This window comes from Periplaneta americana, chromosome 3 (genome assembly GCF_040183065.1).
Source record: "Periplaneta americana isolate PAMFEO1 chromosome 3, P.americana_PAMFEO1_priV1, whole genome shotgun sequence".
Taxonomy (NCBI): Eukaryota; Metazoa; Arthropoda; class Insecta; order Blattodea; family Blattidae; genus Periplaneta; species Periplaneta americana.
Genome location: NC_091119.1, coordinates 52,205,586 through 52,218,128, shown reverse-complemented (window position 1 = coordinate 52,218,128; position 12,543 = coordinate 52,205,586). Strand labels below are relative to the sequence as shown.

The 12,543-nt window shown below is 36.5% G+C and overlaps 1 protein-coding gene across 6 annotated transcripts in view; it reads left to right on the top strand.

Annotated features, from left to right (window-relative positions):
• Positions 1 to 12,543, top strand: part of LOC138696027 (thiamine transporter 1-like) — a 94,660-nt gene that overhangs the window by 59,768 nt on the left and 22,349 nt on the right. For all 6 annotated transcript variants that reach the window (XM_069820510.1, XM_069820511.1, XM_069820512.1 and 3 more), the window contains 2 exons: positions 569 to 739; positions 9,976 to 10,189. In XM_069820510.1, coding sequence (XP_069676611.1) covers positions 569 to 739; positions 9,976 to 10,189 — 385 coding nt within the window. The remainder of the gene's footprint in view (positions 1 to 568; positions 740 to 9,975; positions 10,190 to 12,543) is intronic.

The following is a 12,543-nucleotide window of genomic DNA, read 5'->3' as shown; positions in this document are numbered from 1 at the left end:
CAATTCAGTTTTTTACTTTAAATTCAATTCAATTCAAATTTATTCCCAATTTTCATTTAAATGGTGTGATGGTTATCCGAAATGAGCATGTGTTTATGTTCGTGTAGAGTCCAGTAGAGACTAGGACTACATCAATTTTGCAAACATCAATGATGTTGATGATAGTAATAATAATAGAATAACTCTTCTCGGGTTCTCAGGCAGGTGAGTTGGAGATTTGCTTCCAAGCTTTCGACGGCTAGCTCTTCCAGAGAATATTGCATGTGGGACCATGTCTAGCCGGTATATATGCAATATTCCCACATTACTTCATTCCCTGAAGAAGATGGCAGAGCTAGCCGTCGAAAGCTTGGAAGCAAATCTCCAACTCACCTGGCTGAGAACCCGAGAAGAGTTATTCTACATCAAACGCTGAGAAAGCCTCAAGTCATACATGGTAATAATAATAATAATAATAATAATAATAATAATAATAATAATAATAATAATAATAATAGTGAACAAAATAATACACAAATAATAAAATACAAAAATCACTTAAAGTAAATGGTATTCTATTCTGTTGCAGGATATTGAAGAGATCTTTTCCACTGGCACTTACTCTTATCTTGTTGAACTCGTGTTTGTGTTTCTTGTGACCGATTTGCTTCGCTACAAGCCTGTCATAATTTTTGATGGTATTTTTGCAATCATAACATGGAGTTTGCTCATTTGGGGCTTCGGTGTTCCAGTTATGCAGGTAAAGTAACTAAAATGTATTTATCTTCCTTATAGAGTTGTTGTTTTAACAAAATGTTATTGTTTTTATATTAGGTATCTTATGAGACTATTGATTGTTATAGTATCGGTATCTTCACTGCTGCTTCCAGAGAATACTGCAAAATTCCAGAATTTAATGGGGAATATGTATTGTATTGTATTTCATTTAGGTTTTTAACTAGAGTCTACGGTCGTAGGAACGAAAAGTACATGATTTAATCAAAACTGTCTCTTTATTGCAGTAATAATGTATTACACCTCTTTTCGTGACATAGTCTATCAGTTTACTTAATATCACAAGGTACATTTATCTTCGTGCAGGTATAACCAACTACTGCGTGTTCAGTTCAAAGTGTGTCATGGCTCGCTGTATGTCGTCATGTGGCTAGTCGATGAGCCTGGAGGATTCAATCTTCCTACACTTCCGCAGGGGTGTATTACCTATGTGTCAGAGAAGTTGCCTAGCAAGTACGGCGTTCATTCTGAAGAGTACTTAGCGATACGTATGGTAACGCCGGTAGTGGCAGGAATGTGAACTGTTTGGAAACATGTACTGAGATGGGTTTTTTCATACTGTCGGGATATGGGGAGAGGGTTAAGACGATTACTTACGTATTTGTTGACATTAACTTCGACGGTAAACATGGACACGGAGCATTTGATTTGTGTTGTGGAATGTTGCCGTACGCAACAGATGATAACAAATACCCTGCGTACGACTTGCCCGTGCAAAACACAGTTCGAAAGAGGTTATGGTAGTACACAGACCGCCATCTGTTGCTACGACGTTCAAGTTATACCGTACACGTTCTCAAGTTCAGATTGAACGCCTTGATTAATAGGCAATTTCTCTGACATATAAGCTGAAACTCGCTTCAAATCGCTGACTCACAACAGTATAATCTAACAGTAGATTCTAGTTGGCAATTGCTCAGACTAGATCGCTATCTCGTATTATTGTTGGTTACATTCAACTACGAGTATTATTCTTCTATCCAAAACCAATTCAAAATCAAAACGTTGGTTGATAAGAAATTCAAAAACGCAATTCGGTGATCTACGAAGAGTAGATTCATTTATGATGGCTCCTTCCTAAAAGAGAATAACTGCTCATGCCGAACGATATTCGCGACACGAAGACCACAAGGTAAGCACTACCATAATATTAATCACTAGACAGCGGAAAAAAATCATTCGGATGTGAAGGTAACTACAACGCGAGTAGTTTGTCTCGTCAGAGGGTTGTTGTTTAAGTAAGCACAGTAGGCATACTAGAGGCGCGTGCAGGTAAGAACTGTTTTCGAATCGATGATTTAGAAGGTGCCTGATATTATGTGTAATTTTCTATAAACCCTTTAAAGTGAGGATTGTTGAACGTTTTGAATGGAATATTGCAACTTATCATCATTCGACACAAATCCTGGCAAAAATCAGATTTCATATTTGAGGCTGAATTTGAACTTGAACCCTTATTTTCTTCTAACCTAGAGCAACATTTTTCATGTGTTTCTGGGTATTACAGTGATGTTCTATCGATTGTTTTGTTATCTTTCTTAATGCACATATACATAACCCACATTTAATTGTTTCACCAGTATCGCTACTAAAAATGTGGACACAATATTCTGTATTAAAGAATACAGCCTATGTTTTTTAACATCTGTCTTCGGCATTACGATCACTTCACCGAACACAAATGAATAATATGTTTACGTATCTCAATATTCTCTGTTCACGTACGGACGAAGACTGACTGAGAACGCAGAGTGGCAGTTGTTTTCGGTGTTCGCGTGGTGCTCTCTGCGGACGGTACCGTGTTGTAGCTACCCACTTGGGAAGCGTGCACACCTCATGCCATAGTCTATGCCAGCCGTGGCGAAAATGTAATCGTGCGCCGAGCCACTGTGTAAGCTGCAACGTGCATAGCACCTGTGCACCTGAAGGGCAAGTGAAGCAACTGTCTGACTTATTAACGGATTTCCTTACGTCAAGTACTTAAATATAGTTTTATACAGTATCAGGTTACGAACTAATGTTTAGTAGGCCTACATGTAACGAAGAAAGAAATGAATAAGAAAATATAGGACACATTATCACAACCTAAAATTAACGATCTTCAGAGTGTCTCTGCGAAAGAGTTTCAAAATCAGAAATTATGTCACTTACTGCCAGTCGTGGTTGATTACGAAGGTATTTGTCTGTCAGTCGTGATCTAAATTTGGTTTTTACTGTTTTCATTCTTCAAAAAATAATGTTTCACAAACGTAAGTTGTAGCGAACATGGCTTCAACGGAGCAAGCGAAATAACGAAGCTTCGGATATTTATTTTTTGGCAAAGCTTTGAAAAGTTCAACATTTGCCAAGTCCTTACAATCATCTAGCTTTCTTCTAACATCACATTGTAAGTAAATCTGTGAGTTTAAATTAAAGGTCTAACCGCATTATTCGTACATCTGCTGAAAAAGGATCGACGTACAGAGATGATGATGATGATGATAATAATAATAATAATAATAATAATAATAATAATAATAATAATGCCTAACATTTTAATGTTTCAAGAGTAACATGTAGTATAATGACGTTTTATGTTATACAACCGTTTTCTTCGTAATACTTGTGAACAAATCATACTGGAACATTTAATATTCTCATCATATTGGCAGCAAAAAAATGCGTCCTCCCATCCTACTCGAAACTTTAGTTTTTGTAGAGGTACATGGTTTCGAGAGAGACACTGCGACGATACGCCACTCGCAGGTCAGAGACAAATACAAATGGAACGGAGTTTGACTCCAGTGAGTGAGAGGGTGGAGGTTAGGGGTGGTAGGAAGCAAGAGAAAAGCACAACTATCATTGCGAGCCACAATGTGCTCCCGAGTCGCATTTTCGCCACGGCTGGTCTATGCGTACAGTACTTGTAAACCATAAACATGACTTTTATTTGACTTTTTTTCCGTTGTCTATTATTGACCTATTGTTATAGTGCAAATATATTTTTTGCACGATCGTGATTTTTGCTGTATTTACAGCTATTGTTGTTAGGCCTTGAAAGTTAAATTCCCACACAGAAACTACTGCTAGGGAAACCAGTCTTAATAACATAAAACTGTACTGAAATAAACTCTTACAGTGTACTTATTGTCAGGGGCGGTTTTTCGGGTGAAGCTCACTTATTTACAAATACTTTAATATTTTATTTAATTTCACTTAATTTTTGTCTTTTACGTTCTGCGTTGTGATATGTTCTGCGCTTAGGTATTCTGCATTATGGAACACTAGTCCTATTGTAGAGTAACTTGTCACTACCTGTTGGCGTAGAGAGAGTGGAGAAGGGTGAAGATTGCAGCTATTTCCCTCTTTCCGAGGTAGAGCTTCACATTTGCGGATTTGTTTACGGGTAACCATGGCAACGAACCCTTACAAGATTTCTATAGAGCCTGTCTTCGAGGGTACGTGAATCGCTGACAAAGCATTTCCTTTGTAGCTGCAAGAACCCTTATCGCTTCCTGGCTTCGCTCTTTTGAAAGGAAAATAACGGTACGCGAATACAATGAGTGTTCACACTTCTTTGCACCTCTTCATTTCAGTTTGTGAGACGCGTGCATAGAGTGACTGTGTTACGTCTTGTTGCTAAAACGATATATTAGAAGATTAAGTTAACTAAGCAGTTATTTATTTTTAGTGATAGTTTCATAATTATTTTTAAAAGTGGTGACTAAAATATTTTTTATTAACAACGAGGAATATAGTGTGTAGCGTGTTACAGACACCATTTTCTCGATGAACCGAAAGTGTTGGAAGAGATGTATTGTTAGCGGAGAAACCACCGGCGTGGCTCAGTCGATTAAAGCGCTTGCCTGCCGGTCTGAAGTTGCGCTCAGGTGCGGGTTCGATCCCCGCTTGGGATGATTACCTGGTTAGGCTTCTTCGAGGTTTTCCCCAACTGTAAGGTGAAAGTCAGGTAATCTATGGCGAATCCTCGGCCTCATCTCGCCAAATACTATCTCGCTATCACCAATCTCATCGACGCTAAATAACCTCGCAGTTGATACAGCGTCGTTAAATAACCGACTAGAATAAAAAAATTGTCAGCGGGGAAATCAACACTTGTTACTAATATATCGGCAAAGAAGTTGAAAAGGAAAGGTGCAAGATCTTACACCAAACATTTTAAAAGTGCGTGGTACAGTGAAGATCAGTGGCTGTGCGGTAGTTCTTATTTGGAAAAATTGTTTTGTTGGTCCTGTTTGTTAGTTGGAATAAAAAAAATCGGCATGGAACTCAGATGGATTTTGTGAAAACAGATTAAGTTTTTGTCAGTTTTTGAAAAGGCTAAAGAAAGGGGTGAATTTTCAGGGCGGAAATATGTTAAGCTGTCAGAAGGTGAACTTTTTCAGAAGTACACACAATTATTTTTTAAATAAGTTACTTGTCATATTTATGCAAGTTAACACTAGATATCAAGATATCGAACAGCTTCAGTTTTGCTCTTTTGCCAATATTTTAAAATTTCTTCAGTATTCTAATATTTTTCCTTCTAATGCTCTTGCCGCTCTACAAAAGACTTTCCCAAATTTTTTCAAAGTAAGTCGTTTGAAAACAGAACTAGAGCTTCTCTATGCAGATCATGAGTACCAGAACATTTCCCCTGATACAAGACCTAAAACTTGTAAGAGAAAACAAAGACGTATTGAAGAAACCTATAGGCTCTTGCGTTGCAGTGGAGCGAAGTTTTGTGTTTTTTTTTGTGCACTCAACCGCATAAAGACAATCTTCGCAATTCAATGGCACAAGGGAGATTAACATCATTGGCGTGCATCTCCATTCACAAGGACTTGCTACATGATCTGATTGAGAAGTAGCCATTTCATGACGACATCGGTGACAATCCGTAGAGACAGATGAATCAACTTAATCTACAAAAAATAGGCAAGTGGTACATCATGTCCCTTAATAAAAGAGCTTCACCAACTTTTGAGGTTGCGAGCCGCCACTGCTTATTGTTACTTAGTTACCATTATAGTATAGATTTGCGAGACTTTCTCTAAATTTTCAAAGCAAAATATATTGTATTTACAATTTTAAAAATATAATCGTGCAAAAATTTTGTACAATACGCGTTTTTGAAGTGTATTACAAAATCTCGGAAATTGAAAAACGAGCAGAGTAAGTTTTTCAAATTTTTCTTCGGTTTTGTAAAAAGCACTTCCCAACCTTACTGTAGATTAAATTTGATCCTCATGAATACCATACGAGACAAAACTAGTTTCTTTCTAAACACCCCCAACTGCCACACAGCTGCTGGATTAAAACACAGCAGAAATTTTGGACCCAGAATATATAATGAATTAATTATAGCTTACCCTGAACAAAGTACACTGAACACACATAGGCCTAGATTTAAGAGACAAATTAGATTAATTAATTGTTTTGTCTTTCTTTAAGCTATAGGAGTTTAAAATTGTAATCTAATACACGTGTACTTTGTATTTTCTATATTTGTATATGTCATTACATGGTCTATATTTTACTGTATATTAATATTATTGTGCTAAATTAACACTCTTCAATTTTATATAAGTAGACTGAACTGTGCCCAAGCACGAGCTTCTGCTCTTTCGGGCTGCAATGACTAATGTAGTGTAAACCTTGTGTATTAAATAAATAAATTTGAATTAAAATTTGAAATTTGTAACGAAATATTCCATTAAAATTAATCTGTCTGTAATTCTGTAAACATTAGTGCTCATGAAATTAAAAGAACTATGCTGCAGGACACTCCAAGTCAATAGCAAAAGATGCATTATGACATATAAAATGTGTCCTGAGGACAAAACAGTGATGTGTTTTTACACAATACCACAATATACCAGGTATAAATATTTTTTGTATTGATCTCTTCAGTTGGAATAGATACCTTAAGAAATTTACAACAGATGACGAATGAATAAACTAGAAGGAATAAAAACGCAAAGAGCAGAAAGATTTCACTCCATCTAGCTCAGACCTGCACAAGGTTTGCGCTCTCCGAGCCGGCTCACAGCTCATGAGCGGAGGCAGATATTGACTGCGCTCTCTATAAGAGTGGACTGGAAGAAGTGGTGATCTCCTACAAAATGTACACAAAAGAAAGTACTATTACGAGTGTTTATGAAATTAATTCCCGTTCAGTATTTGCAAAATTATCTTGGACTATTATTAATTAATAAAGAAATATTTATTTTACAGAAATAATAGAAATTCTATAGCTACTTAAATGTACAATATTATTTTGTTATAGGTATATTTTTATTTATCGGTACTGATCGTAATGAAACATCAGTTACAGATGTTCGATGCCTGCCTTTATTAAAGTTGATTATAGAAAACAGTTGTTCACAAATATAAATGTTGAGCCAAACATAGCAATCATTTTCACAGCCAGCCTGTGTAGTCGTGAATATTATTGCTAATGTTTAGTCTTGTAAAACTCAACCAGGCTAGTAGCATTATCCAAACGATCTTTAGCCCTTACGTCACATTGATGATCAATAAGTTCGAGCTGTAAATCGTTATATGTTAAATGTTATGTTCCGGTCTTTAGTTTCCTCCATACTGTACTGTAGCAGTAGGTAAGCAACGTGAAACAGTCACTGAGAATATACACTGCACTCCACTAGATAACTGAGTGGTCGTTTCCCTCTCCTCTACCCATAGCAAGTCTATGTCATTCAGACGTATCTTTCTCTCCGTTTTGGCGAGCGGTAAACACAGCTCTCCCGCTCCCAAGGAGCGCGTGCGCTCGTTGAGCGCTGTTTGTGCAGGTATGATCTAGCTCATGGGCGTCCAAAAGGATCGTCTGCGCCGAATCACTTGCAAGACGCTACTTGCATAAGCTCATGACCTTGGGTGGGAGGGTTGAAGATGTAGGTAGCGACAGGTGAGTTAACTAGAACAGTGGTAGTTTATTGTAAGCTAGACATCATCGGGGAAGTTTGTGTACTTTAACTTGATTCAAAATCACAATTTGTTAATTAATACAAATAAAAATTCAAATAAATACATATACTATAGGCGTTGGAATAGTGTGATAACTACTCGTAGTATAAACCATTAAATATATTCAAAACACTTTGGAAATAAACTATTATGAACTACAAGGCCTATGTAAATTGAAATTAAATACATAATCATCATTAGTCTGATGTAAAAATAAACCAATATTTATGTCTAAGTATAATAATGAATGGAATGTATTCTACTGAAATTAGCCTCCTTCAGTTTCACATATTTGTTTCAGCAATATTGCATTGAAATCCGGAGTTGCATCACACACTGGTCCGTCATGCGGGTCCTACATCTTGACTTCGCTCTGTTTCCAATTTTGTTTATAATATTATCCATGACGTGCTGAAAATTCAAAGTTTTCTCATAAAGGGCTTCTTGATGAAAAATGCAATGTACTGTGTAGAAATTTGATACATCTCTTTCGTTAAGAAATCCTGTACTTTTAGTCTGCCAATTAAACCCTTTTTCTCGGCAATAATGGAACGGGCTCCATCAGTTGCTATGGACACTAGCTTTGACTACTGTAAATAATTATATTTATTTATGTACGAGCAAAGGTCATTGAATATTTCTTCTCCAGTGGTGTTACTTTTTAAAGGAATCCGGTCTAATAAATATTCAACACCTCGTATAAATACAGATAACTGAGCCGTACCTATCAAATCATTGCTTTCATCACAAGCAAGAGAAAAATGTAAAACGTTATGAATTGTAGCATCAATTTGCCTAGATATGACAGATATTTTAATTCTCCGTGCAACAGTTTCTCGAGAAAGGTGTAAATTGTGAAAGTGTTGCAATTCTTTGGGGCACAAAATTTCTGCGACTCTAACCATGCATGTTTTTACAAACTCGCCTTCCTGAAATGATTTGAGAGATTTGGCTATCTCCCATGACACAGTTTAACTAACAAGTCTTCTTTTTCTGTCATGTCAGGTGCAGGAATGTCAATATGCAGAGCATGCTTATTTAACAGGTTACTCAATTATTTTGCCCGATCTACTCCTGGAATAATGAAGGAATATGCATAATAATAATAAATAATAAAAATAATAATAATAATAATAATAATAATAATAATAATAATAATAATATAATATTCAATAACGCTAATATAATAATATTTATAATAATCAATAATACATTTCGTCTCAGTATATTGAGAATGCCATGCAACAAATGACGCTTTACATTCCCTCGAAACATGTCGGAAATTATCTTGGAACATATAAGACATTTTATATTATCACCATCATCAAAGGAAAGAAACTCTATAATGAAGAAATAATATAATTCGACTTATTTGACAGCTTTATTAAAATGAATTCAGAATTCAAAGAAACTCTAGTTCCCACTCTACATTAAATTTGGAGGTCGAAGGCTTGGACAGAGACATTCGTAAACCACCTTACAAATCCGGTACGCCCGCCACTGTCTTGTTTACTGTATCAAGCACACGCTATGGCAGTCAGGGTGCCTTATGAGGGAGGAGGGCGAATGGAGGGGGTTACATTGCAGGTTGCATAGAGACTACACAGTGATTCGCGAATCACCTTTTGGACATCTCTGATCTAGCTCATAAGAATGCTATTGTAATAACGTATGCTGTGACATCGTGCTAAAGTGGCGTTATATTGTCACGTAACTTTTATTTCTTTCATTCCATTTGCGTTTTTATAATTTGGAGCAAAGACTTCTTAAGTTTTTGGAAACTTGAGATTATAATGTATTTATTTATTCATTCATTTATTTATGTATCTATTTATTTACTTATTTATCTATTTATTTATTTATATAACAGGGCAAAGCCCCAATTACAATAGACAGTACACATATTTGCTTAGAACGTAAAATTGGAGATAATATGAAAAAAAGAGATAAAACAGTACAAATGCAAGATACAAGTGAAAATACAAATGAAAAAAGAAAAAAAGACAGACAAATAGATACTACCTGAATAAAAGACATATATATATACTGTATATATATATATATATATATATATATATATATATATATACTGTATATAAATGAAACATACTAAATAAAAATAAATGAAAATTATTTCCAACAAACAGAACCCCCTTTTGACTGAAAAGGTAAAATCCGTGCGTGTTTCCCAGTATAGTATATTCGTGGAATTATTACTCACGTTGGGATTTGCAGATCATGGAAGTGTTCTACTCCTTCTTTCTGGCTGCGGAAGTGGCTTACTATACTTACATCTACGCTCAAGTGGACAAGGAGCACTACCAGAAGGTCACAAGCCACACACGGGCGGCGTACCTGACGGGGCGTGCTCTTTCTGGCGTTGTGTCGCAGTTGCTCGTGTCATACAATGTGCTGGACTACTACGAACTCAATTTCATCTCTCTCACAGGCAGGTTCAAGGCTCGTATTCCTATACTTCGTTCAATAATGTTTGACAGGCGACATCTTGATGTTGGTCGGTCTGAAGCGTTCTACTCCCGCCCAACTTCAAGACAAGAGTGGAACGTGACCTTTGCCATTGGTTGAATAGCAATATACTTCTCTCCTTCTCTACCGGCAATGTTTACGTCACCTGTCAGACATTATGGTATGATGTATAGGTGCATATTTATCAGACTTACGAAACAAAAGAGTTAGTGGGAGATTTTTATCTCGATCCGCGGGGCCAACTCGCCTGGCAAATACAGTAGAGGAGGCAAGACCTGTCCTGTGACCTTATATTACTAATGGGTATGGAGGAGGAATATAGAGGGACATCATTTTATTTTTACTAACATTTCTAATATTAACCTGGCTATACCTTTGGATTAACGGTTGAGAACCGGAAACACCGTTTGCTACCCCCTTTCACGACTTGAGTTCGATGATACTAGTGTAAAATACAAACAAATCACTTTACTAGGTATAGGAGAAAAAAAAAGTAGTTCATCCATTTACGTAAACTAAGAAATATCACGATCTTGAGTTTGATCATTTTCATTAGGTTTTTGTTTAATCAAAAAACAGTACTGTATTAACAATAAGTGTTTTTACTCAAGAACTGATGCGGACGTATTCATTATGCAGTGTATATTATACTGTCTACAGCACATTAGCGTACAATATAGAGGATGAAGTTAAAATTGAAAAATAATCATAATATGGATATTTAAACACATTTTTGAAAATGGTGGACGTTCATTTCGATACAGGCTTCAGTTCTTTTGTGCATATTATCGCACTATAGACTATTGTACCTAATTCCAATTACCAATTTCGTCCTTCGTACTAGTAACTCATGTTGAAATAATTCTGTACCTACTCTATAAAAGAGTACCTTACGTGCTGTAAATTCAATCTTCACTTCTGCCCGATCCGAAAAGATAAAATTAGTCAGACATGCTATCTACTGTCGTACAAGTGGTTTTGCCGCAGGGTCGTAGAAATGGGGAAATCACGTGACTATTAATTATTTAACGAGGCCCTTTTATTTAAGTTATTTTAAATAGTTGTATAATATTACGTATACGTCCAATTCCTAATAGAAATTAATGTTTTCAGAAAAGAGCTAAGACAGCCCAGCCACTGGGTTTTACAGGGGGGCGAACAGAAGCGGTGGGAGAAACCGGGATGCGACATAGGCAAACACGACAGTACCTATGCGAAAATATGATTCAATATTGAAAGCTCTTTCGTCACTGGAAAACGCGAACATATTTCTGGAACGTACTATACTCACTAACTCAGTACTGTTTACTATGAACCTAAGGCGACTTTCACTGCATACACGGTCTTAGTTCTGTGTGGAGGACGGTTGGAAGTTTACTACTGGAGGGGGTGGGAATGAAGTACATTCAAAAACTCAGGTACAGTAAAAATTGAAGTAAAAATAAAATGATGTCCCTGTAGGTTTTAGTCTGAGATCAACTTCCGTGTCGGTAGATTAGCATCAGGGGCGGCTCGTCCATAAGAGCTGCGGAGCTGCAGCACTCCCTGCTTTGACAGGAAAATAAAAATAATATTTATTTTAATTTTTAGAAGAATTGTTACAGCTTTTATTGGTAAATTGCTTTATATTTCATCTGGCCGGGAATATGTACTATTATCTTATGCATTATCTTTTTGTGCGTCGACTGTATTGGAATTGGCACTGCATTCAAAGTCGTCCTGGGATCTGCAGGGTGGTCAGTTCATAGAGAGTGTGTCTTGCTTGGTCAGGGGGTAGAGAGGTGAAGGGGAGCAGAGGAAAACTGCCGCTGTTTAAAACCCATATCTCGCTGCAGTGGTTGCAGAGCCAGGCAACAAGGGATCTTTCCTCTCCTCCCACACCGCTATTGTAATGCTGCGTCAAATGGATTCTCTATTCCCTTGAAACTTAATGACAAAATTTTTATTCTCTTTTCACATACTTATTGTTGTAGAATCTTATCGAGTTAATATAACGAAATTAATATTCTCTTTTGCCTTATTATTACGTATATATCCAGCCTCCAGCAGAACCTAATATTTGCCTTAACTCAAAATGATTGCACGAGTAGAATCCTTTTGATATAGCACGTAAAATACGAAAGAGACTTCTTTTCCAGTTTTAGAAAATTGTTGACCATCAGTATATCTGAGTGTTGCTTTGGTGTGACGTCTTAATACCGTAACTTAACCAGTGCAAATGTGCAAGCATGAGTGTGTGTGTGAATTACAGAATATTAATTTTATTTTTCTCAACTTTCCCTTGCGGAGAATATTGATGTAATGAAGTGAAATTAA